We start from the raw sequence: 17739 nt of genomic DNA on the forward strand, positions 1-17739 counted from the left end.
GGCAGGTCTAGTTCAACAACGGTGGTCTTGAGGCGTCACGCCTGGCTTCGTACAAATGGTTTCTCGAGGGATGTCCAGGCCAATTTGATGGAACCCGCCTTTTTGGGTAAAAGGCAGATTCGGCCCTGGTAAGGTTTAAGGAGTCTCAAACTACGGCCAGATCCTTGGGTCTCTCCTCCACTCCTCCTGGCCAGTCTTCCTTATGCCCCTTTCGTGACCACGGAAGGGGTTTCCATCCGCGTCAGCCCTATCCCAGCCACCGTCCCGCACAGACTGCCCAAGCAGTGCGTGGACGTGGTACATTCTGTCCTCGGAATGGAGGCCAGAAGAAATTTACCACACTGCCCCCAGCAGCCCCAGCCTCCAAGCACTCCTAGGCTGCTTCTGCCGGACCACACTACTCCAGTGGGTGGGAGAATACGTCATCATCTCCCCTGCTGGAGATCTATAACAACGGACAAGTGGGTCTTGCAGATCGTCCAGGAGGGCTCTTCACTTGTCTTCCTTTCCTTTTCACCTCCTATTCCGCCAACAAAGGTACAGCTGGTGGAAGATCATTTGAAGCTGCTCCAAGAGGAATTTACAGCTCTTTTGGCCAACAGAGCTATAGAAAGGATCCCTGTGGCCTTATGTATGTGGGCATGACCACCAGGAAGATTAAAATCCGCATTAACGAACACCGTAGTAACATATGGTGTAAGAAAACAAACACCAAACTAACTAGGCACTTCTTGGATCATAATCACAAAGACAGTGATCTTAAGTGGGTAGTGTTGGAAGTTATGAAGAAATACAAGGCGGACCTGACCAGACCACTTCATATCAGAGAGCAGAGGTGGGTATACCGTCTTCGGATGTGGGAAAAGGGACTCAACGGATGAGATCTCTTGGTTACAACTTGCACAAACAGCCCATGAGTCATAAGAACACCGACCTCTCCTTCATTATAATTAGAGCAAAACACTTGTTTGTCATTACACTAATGCTAGATGTTCAGCTTTATGTTCAACTCTTACAGCTCACCTTAACATAAAGGCTTGTCATCTTGAACCCAACCTTTGGGTATATGTATCTAGTCGCTATGGACAGATACTAGGACAACAGGGTACATGAATCCTGGGTATGCGCTACTTCTCTGATGGATTTGCATAATAACAACTGATGATTTCCCCGTGCTGCACTTGGATATACACTGCAAGTTTTAAGATTTACACGCAGTTATTTTACACAGAATAGTAATTGAAAATCAAGATGATTTTTCTTATTTTTTCCATCATTCCATTTTGCAGTATTATTTCTTATTTAGCGATAGCCAGCATAAACTTCTAAAAATGAGCAAAACGTTTAGGGGCATGCTGTGTAAATCAGAGAATGTTTGACAGGCTGTTTATAGGGGCCCAGTTTGTAGTCTGAAATCTGTGTTCTCTCCCCGGAAGGTCTGGACCTTGCACAGACGCACCACACGTATGTGCACCCAGTTGTGCAATTCCAGTAGGGTTAGTGCGCGCATGCGCTGCTCCAAAAACACTTCACCTACACACGGAGCAATAGACTGGACCACGCCCGCTTCCCCGGCACCGGACGCACTTACCAGGCAATCACGGTGCGGACATCGGATGTCCTTTTAAGGCCATGTTCTTCGTTAAATCTACTTCAGGCAGGTCAGGCGGTACTTTTGTACCTTTAACAGCACTTTCTTGTGACACCGGATCTTTACGATACCACGGTCAATTACAGTTAATTAGACCAAATCCAATTGGTCGCACACTGCTCGTCCTATCAGCGTGTTACCCCAAAGCATTATGGTCCATGAAGTCCGCATCAGCGAGTACGCCTCTGCCAGAGTATTATTATTATTATTATGTTTCTTATATAGCGCCTGAATCGACCCCCGAAGGGGTATCTCCGCGCTTGCCTTGGGAACCCGTCCTGGCTTTTCCCTGTGAGATAGCCCCTACAGGGCATCCCCAAGGTGAAAGCCAGGCATCCCGCCGCGGGGGGCCGTTGTGGAGATTAAGCAAGCTTAATGCCCAGAGTTGCAGAGTGTGAACCCATGATTAGGTCAGGCACCGAAGCGAGAATTATCGAGTCCATGGACATTTGAGCTCAAGACCCTGCCGCGTCGGGAATTGAACCCTGGTCCCGGGTCTGACCTCTGCTTCAGGGTCCGCCTGCTCTAACCAGTGAGCCACACTTCTCCACGCAAATTAAGCAAATTAGTCGCGTTGGCCATCCCTGGACACGTGTTTCGATGTTATTACCTCTCTTCAGCAGGGAATAGGCATGTGTGTAGGGTTGCTGCGTAGGCTGCCAAAAATTGTTCTCAGGTCCAGTACCGCTCGTGGCACTCAGTTAATTAGACCGTCAATTAGCATTGGCAGCATTACGCGAACACTATAACCGACGCTCGCGACCCTCATTTACCAGCGAGGAGGTCAGGAGCATACATTTAGGCGCAGAAGTGGAGGACACACCACGGAACTGTGAGAGTGTGTGTGAATGAACGTGCATTTGTTTTCTTCGTTCTTCAGACCTCCACGCCTCAGCAGCCTTTTGAGTCTCAAAGCTCTCATCTGCATGTTGTTCTCCTTATTCTCCTTATTATGCAGCGCTTGACCAAAGGGGTCTTCCTCCCTCACCCTCCTATGGGGCAATTTGATCCCATGTCTAGGGTAAGCAATGTGAGTTACAGTTTCCATAAACCAATAAGTGCACAGATGATTGACACGTTTGTTGCACTTTTAGCCACTCATTATATATCTGAACGTGTATGAGGCTGATTTGAAATTTTGAACTTGGTGCTATTTTGTATTGTACATATGTTTGTTTTGTTTTTTCTGTCAGGCTTAAATGCATTAGCTGTATGATAGTGGAGCGTGATCTAGATCACCCCACCTAGTGGAATCCTCTCACCACAGTCTGGTAAGAGTGGAGCCCGTTTTTTCTAAATCTCTCGGTCCTGATGAATGCCATGGACCCTACTGGCAGAAACATGTCGACCATATACATCACGGTGGGTGGACAATAGAATCCCCAACACACCGATCATTCATTTTAATTACCATATAGATGTCAGTTATATTAAAATTGGTTTGACATCTATAATGTCCTTTTAATTTCACTTTTAGTTTGTAAGGGCCCCCACTTAGTTTAGAAGTGCATCTCTGTCATCAGGTGTTTGCCCGCCCTCTATCAAACCAAGTTTTTAGAGGGCGGGGACTGCTAAATGATGAAGCATGACACACCTGGTGGTGTGTGAGACCAGTCTTTCACTTTTTGTGAGATGCCTGCACTCACAAACTAACACTGTAGCACCTAGGTCACCTGACTGGGAGCAGCTCTATTTGTGCTAAACGCTATAGAAAGGGTCCCAGTTTCAGATGTAGGCAGTGGCTGTTATTCCCGCTACTTTCTGGTTCGAAAGAAATGGTTTCGGCCCATTTTAGATCTTCGGACCGTCAATCTCTTCCTCAAAAAGGAGACATTCAAAATGCTCACATTGGCTCAGGTCTTGTCTGCACCAGACCGAGGAGACTGGATGGTGGCATTGGACCTGCAGGATGCATATTTTCACATTCCCATCCTGCTGGGTCACAGGCGTTACCTGCGGTTCAAGGTAGGCCACGAGCACTCTGTTTACTGTGCTCCCCTTCGGTCTTACCAGTGCCCCTCGGGTGTTCACCAAGTGATGGCTGTAGTTGCAGCTTATCTGCGCAGGTTCGGGGTTTCAGTTTTCCTCTACTTAGACGACTGGATGTTAAATTCATCCTCACCCCAGGCAGTCATTTCCCACCTTCAGACTATGGCGGACTGCCTACATTTGAAGGGGTTCTCCATAAACGTGCCAAAGCCACACCTGACTCCTTCTCAGACGCTCCCTTTCATCGGAGCTGTTCTGGACACAGTGCAGTTTCGGGCTTATCCTCCCGAGCAGTGAGTCCAGGATATTCAGGTTAGGATTCTGATGTTTCAGCCTCTATCCTGGATTGAGGTGAGGTTGACTCCGAGGCTGTTGGTTCTCATGGTCTCCTGCATCCTGTTGGTAAGACCCGCCAGGTGGCGTATGCAGGCTCTGCAGTGGGACTTGTAGTTCCAATGGGCACAGCATCGGGGAAATCTCACCGACGTAAGGAACTGCAACGGATTGGCAGTGGTGATTAACTAACCACTATTGGGTCATTGGCAGACCTCTCTCCCTTCCTCAACCAGATTTCACAGTTGTGACGGATGCGTCTCTTCTGGGATGGGGCAGCCATATGGGAGAGGCGGATATCGGGTGTCGCTGGTCTCCGGTGGAGACGGGGCTCCATATAAACTTGTTGGAGCTCCGAGCGATTCGGTTGGCATTGAAATCATTCCTTCCCTCTGTCAAGGGGAAGTTGGTGCAGGTGTTCACGGACACCACCACCGCCATGTGGTACTGCAACAAGCAAGGCAGGGTGGGGGCCGTAGACCCTTTGTCGAGAGGCCCTGTGTCTCTGGGCATGGCTGGAACAGCAGGGCATAACCATGGTGATTCAACACCTGGCAGGTTCTCTGAACGCCAGGGTGAACTATCTCAGCCGTTGATGCCTTCAGGATCATGAATGGCATCTCCAGTCGGAGGTGGCGCAAGTTCTCTTTCAACAGTGGAGAGAACCGTGGTTAGATTTGTTCGCCTCTGATAACTCGCTATGTCAGCTGTACTGCACGCTGTAGTTTCCAAGGCGGCTATCGCTCGGCTATGCATTTTCGTAGCGAGTGGAGCTTAGGCCTGTTGTACGCCTTTCTGCCCATAACACTCCTGCCCAGGGTTCTGAAGTGATCAGGAACGATCTGGCCCAAGTCATCCTTGTGGCGCTGGACTGGACAAGAAGAGTGTGGTATTCAGAGCTTCTGAGCAGGAGTGTCGATCCTCTGATCAGGCTGCCACTTCGGGAGGATCTTCTGTCGCAGCAGTAGGGGAGGGTTCTCCACCCAAACCTGTCAACTCTGCGCCTCCATGAGTGGAGATTGAGCGGCGGCAGTTGATTGCTTTTGACCTTCCTCTCGAAGTCTGTAATGTTGTTCTGGTGGCCTGGCGGCCCTCCACTAAGTCTGTAAACGCCTGCCGTTGGTGGTACTGTACAGAAAGGTCTATTGACCCTCTTTCTACTGTCCTTTTGTTCATTCTAACCCTGCTTTGGGAACTCTCAAGGGTTCTTTTTCACGTGTGGAGAGTGAGAGAATGGATCAAACAGCTGCGTTCTCCCAGTTAAACTTTTTTTCACTCAAGGCAACTGTTGCCTACAACTGTGTTACCCCACGAGTGGTTACAGTTTTTTCCTCGAGATGGTCCTACAATACTTTCGTCAGTTGGAATATCAATAAGTAGGCTTTAGAAACACCACGCCCTGACGAAGGCCCCAGACCCGACTGGGCTACTTAGGGAGGGCCGAAACATGTTGGCATTAAGTAGAGGGTAAATTTGAACACACTAATGTTCAAAAAACCCCAACATTAGGTTTTATTGATATCACAAGTGCCTCAGAATAAAGTATCAAGAGGAGGTACACTTGTAGGTATTTTTAATGTATGAAACAAAAAAATCTGGTTCACCTCTTAACCAGTGACCTACTTATAAGAACTCCCGGTATATCTATGGTTGAGTCCGCCCAGATAGTACCATCTTATCTGGGTGTGGAGGTAGCGCCGATGATGAAGCATGTCACTATTATGTGAGTGAGGCGTTTCCGTCAATATCTTTGATATTCCAACTGACGAAAGTATTGTAGGACCATCTCGAGGAAAAAACTGTAACCACTCGTGGGGTAACACAGTTGTAGGCAACAGTTGCCTTGAGTGAAAAAAAAAAAAAAAAAAAACTCTCAAGGGTTACCTTTCTGCTCTGTCTGCTTTTTTTTGCGGCTGCCAGATCAGCCTTCTCCCTTTAAATCTCCTATTGTTAATAGATTTCTGAAAGGGTATGTTCATTTATTTCCACCTATGCCCTTTGTTATGCTTCAATGGGACCTTAATTTGGTCCTCACTTATCTGATGTGCGCTTCATTCGAGCCTTTGCACAATCGTCCCCTCCGGCTGTTGACGATCAAAACAGCCTTCTTAGTAGCGATTACATTGGCTCGGAGGGTGAGTGAATAGCAGGCGTTATCCAGCTCGCCTCCTTATCTCATGTCCTTTCCGGACAAGGTGGTGCTTCGCACCAGGGCATCATTCTTACCAAAGGTTGAAACCCCAGTCCATCTGGGTCAGTCCATTACTCTGCCCACCTTCTTTGCTCCCCCACATTCCCCTAAGGTGGAGGAGCGTCTCCACCGACTGGACCCAAAAAGAGCGTAGTCGTTCTACTTTCACTGCACAAAGAGTTCCGGGTGAGTGACCAACTCTTTGTGTGGTATGTGGGAGCAAAGAAGGGAGAGGCAGTGCAGAAAAGAACTATCTCTTGGTGGGTTTTCTGCATTAAAATCTGTTATGCCTTGGCAAAGAAGCATCCCCCTGAGGGGTTAAGGGCCCATTCCACCAGGGGAAAGGCTGCAACTACGGCCTTGGCACGGTCTGTCCCAGCTCAAGACATGTCCAGCAGGGACGTGGGCATCATTGCACACGTTCACAAAACATTATTGCCTTGATGGTCAAGTGCGCAGGGAGGGGCACTTTGCCCGCTCAGTCCTGCAAGACTTTTTAGTCTAGCTCATGAGTCCGCAACCCACCGCCAGGATGGTATGGTTCGGGTATCTGATACAAAGGTAAGGAATCTGCAGCTAGAAGTCTCTATCATATGAATAAGTTACTTACCTTCGGTTAAGCATTATCTGGTAGAGACTATCTAGCTGCATATTCCTTACAGCCCCACCCATGCCTCCCCGCTTTGCGGACTGATGTTGAAGGTTTAAGGTTTCTCCTCTTTCAGTGCCCTATTTCTACACACCTTTTCGTCAGTCACTTCATGGATCTGCGCTTCTGACGTGGAAAAATCGAAAAGTACTGATGTCCATGTGCCTGTGTGGCGCTTATGTAGGCACCGTGACGGCATAATCAATGCTACCGATGCCAACTACCTCACGCGGAGTCAAATGGAGCCACCTGACGTCGTGCGCAAGGGGTATTGCTCATCAAAAGTTCCCGGATCCAGCCTTACGCCTGGGGAATTCAAAGATCAGGAGTCTGCAGCTAGATAGTCTCCACCAGATAAGGCGTTACTGAAGGTAAGTAACTTGTTCGTAAGGACATTCTCACCCCTAGGATACACACAAAGTACAAGCCTGCACCATCAGATCCAGCTTTTATTAAAGGACAGTTACCACTGGACTCTTTGGTAGTTTATAATGCTCGTAAACGGGCCAATTTAGAGGACCCCCCCCCCCCCCCGACAGAGAGGGTAGCCTCACTGGCGTATTACCAACAGACAGGCCCTTCTAGCCAGTTATGATCGGGCACAGTGGGATGCGTTGGAGCTATTGCTCCAATTTCTACCAGATGAGCATAAGGCTAAGGCGCAAGACCTAGTCCAAGAGGAAAAGCTTATCTCAAATTCATCAATTAGGTGTGCTTTGGATGCTGCTGACACTCTAGCTAGAGCAATCAATACTAGCCTGCTATTAAGGAAGCATGCATGGTTAAGTATCTCATTCAAACCTGAAGTCCAGCGAGCAGCCCATCTGTTTTCAATTATCGCGCCCACGTCTGGGCACAATAATTCAAAACAGATGGTGCCCGTGTGGGTAACCGCAAGCATTAGGCCGTGGGCGGAGCAAAGGCGGGTCATGCACCCGCCTTTGCCCAATTGTGTGCTGTCTTTGTTAGAAAGACGCACGCTAAGGCCAATAGCCTGTGACAAAAACAAAAGCACAAACATGTGGTCAGATTTTTGAAGCCCTTTCATAAAGTCTCGCTGCGCATGCTTGCTGCGCTAGGCTCTACCTAAAAAGGATACAGGAGTAGCCAAATCTATGGGAGCCTTACAGTCTTTCTAATCGTGGCTCCTTTTGTCGCTCCTTCTATCATGGGAGGGTCCAAAATCATATCTTCAGACCCTACTCTACTGCTGCACCCTACAAAGGCAACAATCAATCCTCCTATTCCAGAGGCTGCTTTAGAGGAGGGTACAGAGGTACCAATGGCAAGGGTAGAGATTCTACACCATGCACCGCCCCCTTTCCCAGCAAACAGCAACTTACCTACACTTCCCCCCCAGTTCATCTAACACCTGTCGGGAAACGTCTTTTGCAATTCCTGCCCCTCCTGGCAATCCATAACTACAGACAAATGGGTGCTAGGTATTATCCAACATGGTTATTGCCTGGAGCTTACCACCAATCCTCCGAAAATTCTGCCACGTTCTCACAAAATGTCACCAGAACATTAACATCTAATTCAACAAGAGGTCCAGTCTCTCCTGTCCAAAGGAGCCATAGAACCTGTGCTTTTACAACAACAAGGAACAGGTGTGTACTCCCTGTACTTTCTCATCCCCAAAAAGGACTGCTCCCTCAGACCTATTCTAGACCTCAGAGAACGAAACCTCTACATACTGTCAGTGCATTTTCACATAGTAACACTTCAACAAGTGCGCCCACTTTTATAACAGTGCGATTTTATGTCCACTCTAGAATTAAGACGCATATTTCCACATTCCAATTCATCCCGCTCACCGCAAATACCTACGATTCATGATAGCAGGGCATCATTACCAATTCAAAGTACTTCCGTTTGGAGTCACCACTGCTCCCGAAGTATTTACCAAAAGTCTTGCAGTAGTCGCAGCACATCTAAGAAGACAACACATTCATGTCTTCCCATACCTAGACGACTGGCTCATCAAAGCCAGCAATTACCAAATGTGTCGCCAACACACTCTAACCACTATTAACTTACCTCACCAACTAGGGTTTACAATAAATGCATTAAAGTCACATCTACAGCCTTCCAACACACAAATGTATCTGGGAGCCACAATAAACGCTCACAAAGCTCTAGCATCTCCCAATGCAGCCAGGATTCCCAATATTCAGTCCATTCTCACTCAATTTCAACCCAACCAGTCATTACCAGCAAAAGTATTCATGCAACTGCTAGGAATTATGGCGTCTTGCATTTTAATTGTTCCCCACGCAAGACTTCACATGCGTCCCCATAATAATGCTTAGCGAGTCAGTGGAAACAATCGCAGGGTCAGTTAAACGATCTAGTGTTGGTAGATGGCTGCACCCATCGCTCCCTGCAGTGGTGGAACCCACAAAATGTATCCAAAGGGCGGCCCTTTCTCGACCCGTTCCACAGACCGTGTGAACAGCAGATGCATTGCTCACTGATTGGGGCGCTCACCTGCAAACTCACACAGTCCAAGGATTGTGGACTTTAAAATACAAGAGCCTCCATATCAGTCACCTGGAGCTACTAGCAGTTTTTCTAGCCCTCAAAGTCTCTCAACCTCACCCAACAGGCAAAACTGTCCTAGTCCGCACAGACAACATGACAGCTATGCATTATATACAAAAACAGGGGGGGGTGGGGGCACACTCTCTGAAAACTGTCAGCCATTTGGAAATGGGCCATACATCAAAAAATGTATCTCCTAGCAGAACATCTCCCAGGAGTAGACAATCAAATTTCATACCTTTTCTGCAGACAGAGGCAGCAAATCCAGTAGTGGGAATTTCATCCCCAGGTGGTTCTTCCCTACTTTCAGGAATGGTTATTCCACACATAGAGCTGTTTGCCACAGCTCAAAATGCAAAATGCCAAAGCTTCGCCTCCAGGTTCCCACACCAGCTCTCCAAAGGCAATGCTGTATGGATGAATTGGTTAGGGATATTTGCTTATGCTTTTCTGCCTCTCCCGCTCATTCTGCTGGTAGTTTGAAATCTCAGACAAACATCCCTCAAACTGATTTTTATAGCTCCCACATGGGCACGCCAACCTTGGTTCACCACCCTGTTAGAAGTCTCTGTAGTTCCACATCAAAAGCTGCATTTCGACTCCAGTCTCCTCACTCAAAACCATGGGGAAATCAGGCATCCAAATCCCAAGGAACCCAGCCTGCCGATTTGGCTCCTGAGGTCATAGTTTGGTTATTTACAATTACCACCAGACTGTATGAACATCCTAAAACAAGTTAGGAGACCTACTACTAGGGCATGTTAAGCAGCAAAGTGGAAAAGATTTGTTATATACTGTAACAATAACAATATCAATCCCCTTGATGCTTCAGTGCACAACATCGTCTGTTATCTTTTACACTTACAACAATCTGGATTGGCCTACACATCAATTCGAATGCATCTAGCAGCAGAAGTTGCATGCTTACAAAACAGACAACTCTTCTCTTTATTCAAGGTACCGATGATTAAAGCTTTTATGGAAGGACTTAGAAGAGTAATACCACCAAGAGCTCCACCTGCACCAGTATGGAACTTCAACAAAGTCCTTACCAGACTAATGGGTCCACCTATTGAACCAATGCACAAGTGTCAACTACAATTTATCTCATGGAAAGTTGCTTTTCTTATCGCAATCACTTCCTTAAGGAGAGTTGGTGAACTCCAGGCATTAAGTATACAAGAGCCTTTCTTTAAACTTGACAAAGTGTTTCTTCGAACGAATCCCACATTTCTTCCTAAAGTAGTTTCCGCTTTTCACATCAATTAGTTGAGTTACTTGTCTTCTTTCCTCAACCTGATTCTGTAGCGGAATGAGCGCTGTACACACTGGATGTTAGAAGAGCTCTACTATATTATATAGAAAGAAAAAAGGATTTTTGTAAAACAAAACAGCTCTTTGTTGCTTTTTCGCCACCACACAAGGGCAATCCCATTTCAAAATCAGTCATTGCAAGAGGGATCGTGAAATGCATCCAAACTTGTTGTTTAAAAGCGAAAACAACATTGCCAATACCCCCTAGAGCGCATTTCACCCGCAAAATATGGGCTACTATGGCCTTCATAGGGAATATTCCACTAGCTGACATCTGTAAGGCAGCAACATGGTCTACACAGTACACATTCACCAAACTATTGTGTAGATGTGTTAGCAAGACAACAAGCTAATGTGGGTCAGGCAGTACTTAAAACACTTTTTCAAACAGCTGCAACAGCTACAGGTTAGCCACCGCTTTGGGAGTTACTGCTGTATAGTCTATGCAAGGAATGTGATATACAGCTCACTTGCCTCGAACAGATAATGTTACTTACCCAGTAAGCATCTTTTCTTGGCATGTAGAGCTGTAGATTCACATGCGCCCACCCACCGCCCCGGGTACCTATACTTGTTGCAGTTTTCTTAGTTTACATACATACACATGGACATCTCTATTCTACCTTTCCTAAATCCATTCCCACCCTCTGCAGGAAAACAATCTAACAATGGAGTCGATGCCCATGTGCACTATCACCGAAAGGAGTCGCCGCCTACCTTGTGACTGGAAAGACTTCTTCGAAGAAAAACTTGCAAACATCCAGACCCAACACTAGATGGCAGAGTAATATGCAAAGCATGTGAATCTACAGCTCTACATACCAAGAACAGATGCTTACTGGGTAAGTAACATTATCCTTCAACTGTTAATAAGCAAGTGACTTACCTTGCAAAGTACTATTACACTTACCTTTACCAGGCCTGGTTCTAGAAATAAAAGACAACTAAATAATATTGTTATACAAATCTAATTGGTCAGAGTTGAGTCTTTGAGTGTGTGAAATAATTTTTTGCTCGAGTGTGTACAATAAATGCTTAACACTACCCTCTGATAAAGCCTTACTGCTCGTCCACACTACCACAAATAGAGGGTAAGGTATTATCAACTTTTACCTCTGCCTACCTTTGGGGATCCACTGGACTTGGTGCATGCTATACCTTACTTTGGTATAGTATATACAGAGCCAGCTTCCTACACTCATTTATAACACAAGTATCCCAAAATACACACGGGTGTTATCAACTGTCACTTCGTACTTCTTTGTATAGTCAAAGCTAAATGTTCCCAAATCTGGTTTTAGAACTGCTGTTCAAGCCTTGGTTCTTTCCCACTTGCATGACACCAATGTCCTGCTTCCTAACTCCACATAAGTGTCCAGGTTACAGCAGACGTGGGAAATTTGATCACATCTTAATCACTATGATAGACCTGCGTTGTTTCATGTGACTTCCATTGGCCCCTCCCCAGATCTCTTAATCCCCATTAATTGTTGGTCGTCTGCTTTGGGAACAGCAAAAGCTGAGAATACTCCAAAGGGGCCCAGTGAGAATTGCCATTTAGGGGGTGGGATGATTATGGCATCTTTCGGGCTACCCCTTGTGGGAGTCTAAGGGTGACCAAACAGTGAAAGTAGGTCACAATGTAGAGGAAGAGGTGTTCAGTTCATGCAGTGAATAATTCACTTAGACTCCAATTGATTTCATGCTTGGCACCTAGCATGTGAAGGACTGCTGTCTTCTTTTAGTTTAAAAGGTGTGTGCCATTGACATAAAATGCTTGGTGTCTGTTGAGTCAGCTTTATGAGATGCAACTAACAATGTAGTATAGTTTTGTGTTATTAAAGCATAGGGCCATGGAGGACACATCTAAAGCTTTAATACTTCAATTTGTTAAATAGTCGGCAAATCCTGTTTCCGATAAATTTTATCTGATGCATTCAATAAATGCTCCTCAACGTGTCACTACAGTATGCATCATGTCTGTGTAATTGGTTCTATCTTTTTTTAAGAAATCAGAAAAGCACTACCTCCAACACTGAATAAAGTGTTAACCCTGGTTGCCCCAGCACTTGTCCAGGTTGAAAACGGCATACATGGTGATAGCAGGCTGTATCGATTTTACACCCAAGTAGATCCTTTGACATTTCTACTTGTTGGGATTTATGTTTGAATACTGGCCACAACTGAAATGTTGTTATATATTCAATTTTGGGATGCTGAACAGCACATGGTTCACATTACATGGCAAGAGTAGATTGAAAAGCAGTCCTCCTGAAAACAAATTAGTAGATCCACATCAGCACAGGTTACTTAATATCAGATTTTCTGTCAAGAAAGAGCGGTTATGCAAGTTCTCAGAAATATTTACCACTGTTTTATTTTTTAACAGGGAAGTTTAGTTGGCCTTGTGGATTATCCGGATGATGACGATGATGAAGAGGAAGACACATCTCCAAGGAAAAGGCCACGTCTTGGGTCATAAAAAGAAAAAGTGGAAAATATCTTTTGTGGATTCTATCTCAGATTTAACTGTTCAGTGAGCTTAGTCTGAATCGGATAGCTTGCTTCCTTGTATGAAAGTGCAAGGAGTAGCAAAAAAACCTCTGTGTGCGAGAAGGGTGTTAGTCTTCTGAACACCAAGCTACAAGACATTGCATTCCCTTCTAGCCTCTTAAGAGTTTGCCAATCGGACTGTCCAAACGTGGGCTGGCAATGCAGACCGGAAGGATTGCTTAACTGCAAAGCAAGTCTTAGATTCAGGGAGGGTTTCGGGAGGAAGTTTGTCAGTAATAGCATTTTTAACGTCGCAGGGCTACCCCAAATGCATCGCAGTTCAAACTGTTAAACTTTGGATTGCATTCCCAATGATCTTAACTCTGCAATGGTGCTGTCCCTGTGGGTTTTAATAAGTTGCCTCTTTTTAAAACTAAAGGGAGAAAGAATACTCTTCTGTAAAGGTTTTAAATAAAACATTGGGACCATTATTTAAGTGCAAGTAAAAATGAAATTATTGGAGGGAGAGCACACTGCATCATCGTGCATGTCGAGTTTTATATTAAATAATTTTACAGTGTTTTAATAAAACAGAGCTGGAAGCTGGAAGATTGTAAACATCTTTTTCTGTACTTCACTACAAACATATCAGTGTCAAGGGTCACTTGCTTCCAACTACCCGTTTGATTAGTGCCTCTATTGCTGCTCTGCTGTACCACAAGCAGTGCTCAACTTGTGGAGAAGGTTTCCGTTTTGCTATTGAGTCTGTTGAGCAAATTGTATTTGGCACCAGATGAGATTCAGTGTTTCCGAACTTGAAGTACATGATTTACATGGTTATTAAAAACACTAACAAGAGAACACAAATAGTGCTGAATGTAGTGCAGTTTTAATCTACACCCGAAAATAGTTTTGGCGCAGAATGGAGTAGTTCATCAGTTTGTATCCTTCCCGTGCACATGAACCATGTCTTTTGGAGGGTGTAATGTGCAAACTACTTTTAATACAAAAGAAAATGAAAAAAAGCACATTCCATGATTGTAAATGAATTGCAAACAAAAAATAAATATATTTAGTTGAGGCAAACCGTTCTGAGAACTTTTCTTTTCAAAGAGCATCAGATATTACTATGGTAGTTCTAAGTTGCACAATATGTGAACATGCTGGAGTACGAAATTCCCAAAACTTCTGTGTTCATAGTTAAAAATCTACAAATGTAAATGCAATCCAGTTTGACAATGGTCTATTCTTTCTTAAATTTCTGTTTGCATTATCTTATTCATTTTAGTGTTGTCTTAGATGTGATAATTGTTTTTAGGACATACAAATTCATTTTGAGGCATGTGTGGCTGTAAATACCCATGCTGTGCATACTCCTGCCATCTAGTGTCGGGCCTGGATTTGTGCAAGTTATTTTTCTTCAATGAAGTCTTTCAATTTACAAGGTACTGCAGCGGCGACTCCTAGCAATAACGTGCTTTGTCATCAACTCCGTTGTTGGATTTTCTATCCGCCGTCTGGTTCAGATGTTTGCTTCTGTGCTGCAGATCGACATTGTTGCAGTGCTCTTTTTATTTCACATGGTTCCTTCGCTCTGTCAGTATTGTACTTTGATCGAGTCTCCTTTACTTTCTGTCTTGAATGGATGTCTGATTACTTCACTTGAGCAGGGTCTGCGTCGACTGTGGCTCCTCTCGGGCCTCGCCCATTGGGGCCTTCTCTCGGCCCTCCATCGCGTCTCTCCACCATGCTTAGACAGTGCTGGAGCAGACGCCATTTCAATATTGTCCCCTCTGCCGCGCAAAATATCTTCGGACCTATCTCCATCCGGCCTGCTATCTGTGCTTGTCGCTCCTTCCTCTCAAAAAAGCCTCATCATGACCGTTGCGATCGTTGACTCGAGATGTGAAGGGGTGTTGACGACACACCAGACTTTTTGGCCCTGATGGCATCAAGGGAGAACAATACCCACAATTGTCAGCTGTGGATGAAGAGGCTTTCTCCCGTGGGGAAAATTCTGGTTCCAACCTGGAGATCAAGGATCTTCCACCAGCTCAGCAGTCTGAGAGATCTGGCCCCCTTTCCCCCTGGACACCACACTCATCCCGAGTAGTCTTCAGACAAAGGGCACCTAGCCACTCTGGAAAACCTGAGACAGACTTTCAAACTGCCATTGCCTTTGGGCCATGGTTGTCACCGACATATCGCTTTGGATGCCCCGCCCAGTTCTGGCTCAGCAGAAGCCTTCGAGACTAGCCGCTTCGACACCAACTGGGACCTTGGTGCTGAAACCACAGGCACCCCCCTGAGTCTGAGACTTCGGTGTCAACCAGCAAGTCAGACACTGGCGCATTGGAGACTATGCTCCATAAGATGCAGGAGCAGCTTGACTAAAGGCAGAAACACCTGGCCATCTACCCCACATTGGCCACATCCTTGCCTGCCCTTTGTGCACTGCTGCTCCTCCTTCAAAACATCAGCTGTCCTTCGAAGAGGCCTAGAACGTACCAGCAAAACACAGGAAAGCAGATAAGGCTACCAGACCTTTACCCATGCACCACCATCACATTGCCCTGTTCTGAAGCCTTTCCTGCCTGCTTCTCCAGGGGACCCCTGTGGCAATACACCTGGGGGGGCGGGATTCTACACATTCATATGGGTGGACGTAGTGGGTAATGACACTTTTGACACTGCCCCCTCCCCCCTCCGGATGATTCCACATCCTTTCAGGAACTCATTGGTAGACGGTCTCCTTTCATAAGGTAGAACTCCACACGGAGCCCTTATAGGAGGACTTCCTCTTATAAAGCCTCTCCTCCACTCACCATTCCACTCGGTACCTCCCAATACTTAAGGGCATGTTACGTTACACCCACCCCAGACATTTTTAAATAACCTATCCTGGCTAGGGGTATAACACCTAGAGTGGTTAAAAAATAAAAGGCCTCCCCTTCTGAAACCATCTATATTTGCAGTCGACTCCCACCCAATTCTATGGTAAACACTACTGACCACAAGCGAGCCAGCTCCCAGTCCAGCAGTGATGCCCGCCACCATATTAGGAAAGCCAACGCATAGATGCTGCAGGGAAACTGGTGGCCGCACAATCAGCCAACCTCTGATGTATTGCTAATTCTGTCTGCCGTCGTGCAAGATAGGATCGTGCCCACTGGGCCGAAATCAGGAAGCTTCTCTAATACCTCCCTGAAGAGCATAGAAAATGGGGTCAGGAGATAGCTTCTAAGGACAAGCTGATCTAGAACACCTCTCTTCGCTGTACCCTAGACTCAGCCGACACTCTACCAGAGGGATAAATTCTACCATTCTGCTACGCAGCATTGCATGGCTCCGTATCTCTGCCTTTGAGCACGAAGTTCAGCAGAACCTGCTGAACATGCCCTTTGATAGTGAGCCAAAGCGACGAAGGCACTGCAAACACCTGCTCCCCACAGCTCCCTTACAGTGGAGGCTCAAAGACCACCTCCCCTGAAGCCTTCATGGCAACCAGTCACCTCAAACCAGTGGGGGCTGCATATTATCCAACATGGGTATTGTCTGGAGTTGACTTACATGCCTCCCGCTATTCCACGACGCAAACACACTCACCAGAACATCAAAGGCTGCTTACAGAGGAGGTCAAAGCCACCCTTCTCAAAGGAGCTATAGAACCCGTCCGCCATCAGCAAGGAACAGAAGTGTACTCGCTGTACTTCCTAATACCCCAAAAAGACTGGTCCCTCAGGCTTATTCTGGACCTCAGACCCCTAAACGAATGCTACCTGTAAGAGTATTTTCACATGGTAACCCTTCAGGATGTTATTCAGCTTTTCCAGCAAGATGACTTTATGGTCGCATTTAACTTGCAGGATGCCTATTTTCATATAGCACTACATGCGGCTAATCACCTGCATCCAGATTTGTTGTCAGCAGAAGACATTACCAGTTCAAAGTGCTCCCCTTTAGGGTCACTACTGCACCTCAGGTGTTCACCAAATGCCTTGCAGTGGTGGCTGCACACCTGTGCTGACAGGACATCCACATTTTCCTGTTTCTGGACAATTGGCTTATCAAAAGTGCCACCCATCAGCAGTGCCGCAAGCACATACAGTTCACAATGGATCGGTTTCATCGCTTAGGGTTTACCATCAATCCCTCAAAATCCCACCTGCAACCTCTCCAGATCCAGTCCTACCTATGAGCTATTCTCAACTCTGAGGTAGGCAAGTCTATCCAAATCCTGGTAGGATCCAGTCCTTTCAGACACTGCTCACCTTGTTTCAACCAAATCAACTTGCAGAACAGTTATGCCTTTCCTAGGCATGATGGCTTCCTGCATTGCTACAGTACCTAATGCCAGGCTTTACATGCTTCAGTTGCAAGAATGTTTAGCGCTACAGTAGTCTCAGGCAGAGGGTTAATGGGACGATCTAGTGTTGATCAGCTGACATTGAGAAGATCTAGTGTTGATCGGCTGCCACACTCCTCTCTGCAGTGGTGGAACACCAACAACCTGTTGCAGGAGCGGGCTTTCCTTGACCCTGTTCTGCAAAGGATTGTTACAACGGACACCTCTTG

General features: G+C 46.2%; 1 protein-coding gene across 4 annotated transcripts in view; it reads left to right on the forward strand.

Annotated features, from left to right (window-relative positions):
- PPP4R3B (protein phosphatase 4 regulatory subunit 3B) overlaps nucleotides 1–14250 on the forward strand; it is a 455240-nt gene extending 440990 nt beyond the window's left edge. For all 4 annotated transcript variants that reach the window (XM_085612383.1, XM_085612385.1, XM_085612382.1 and 1 more), the window contains exon 16: nucleotides 13061–14250. In XM_085612383.1, the coding sequence (XP_085468509.1) occupies nucleotides 13061–13153 (93 nt within the window). In that variant the 3' untranslated portion in view covers nucleotides 13154–14250. The remainder of the gene's footprint in view (nucleotides 1–13060) is intronic.
- Nucleotides 14251–17739: the final 3489 nt, after the last annotated feature.

Source organism: Triturus cristatus, chromosome 6 (genome assembly GCF_964204655.1).
Source record: "Triturus cristatus chromosome 6, aTriCri1.1, whole genome shotgun sequence".
NCBI classification, from domain to species: domain Eukaryota; kingdom Metazoa; phylum Chordata; class Amphibia; order Caudata; family Salamandridae; genus Triturus; species Triturus cristatus.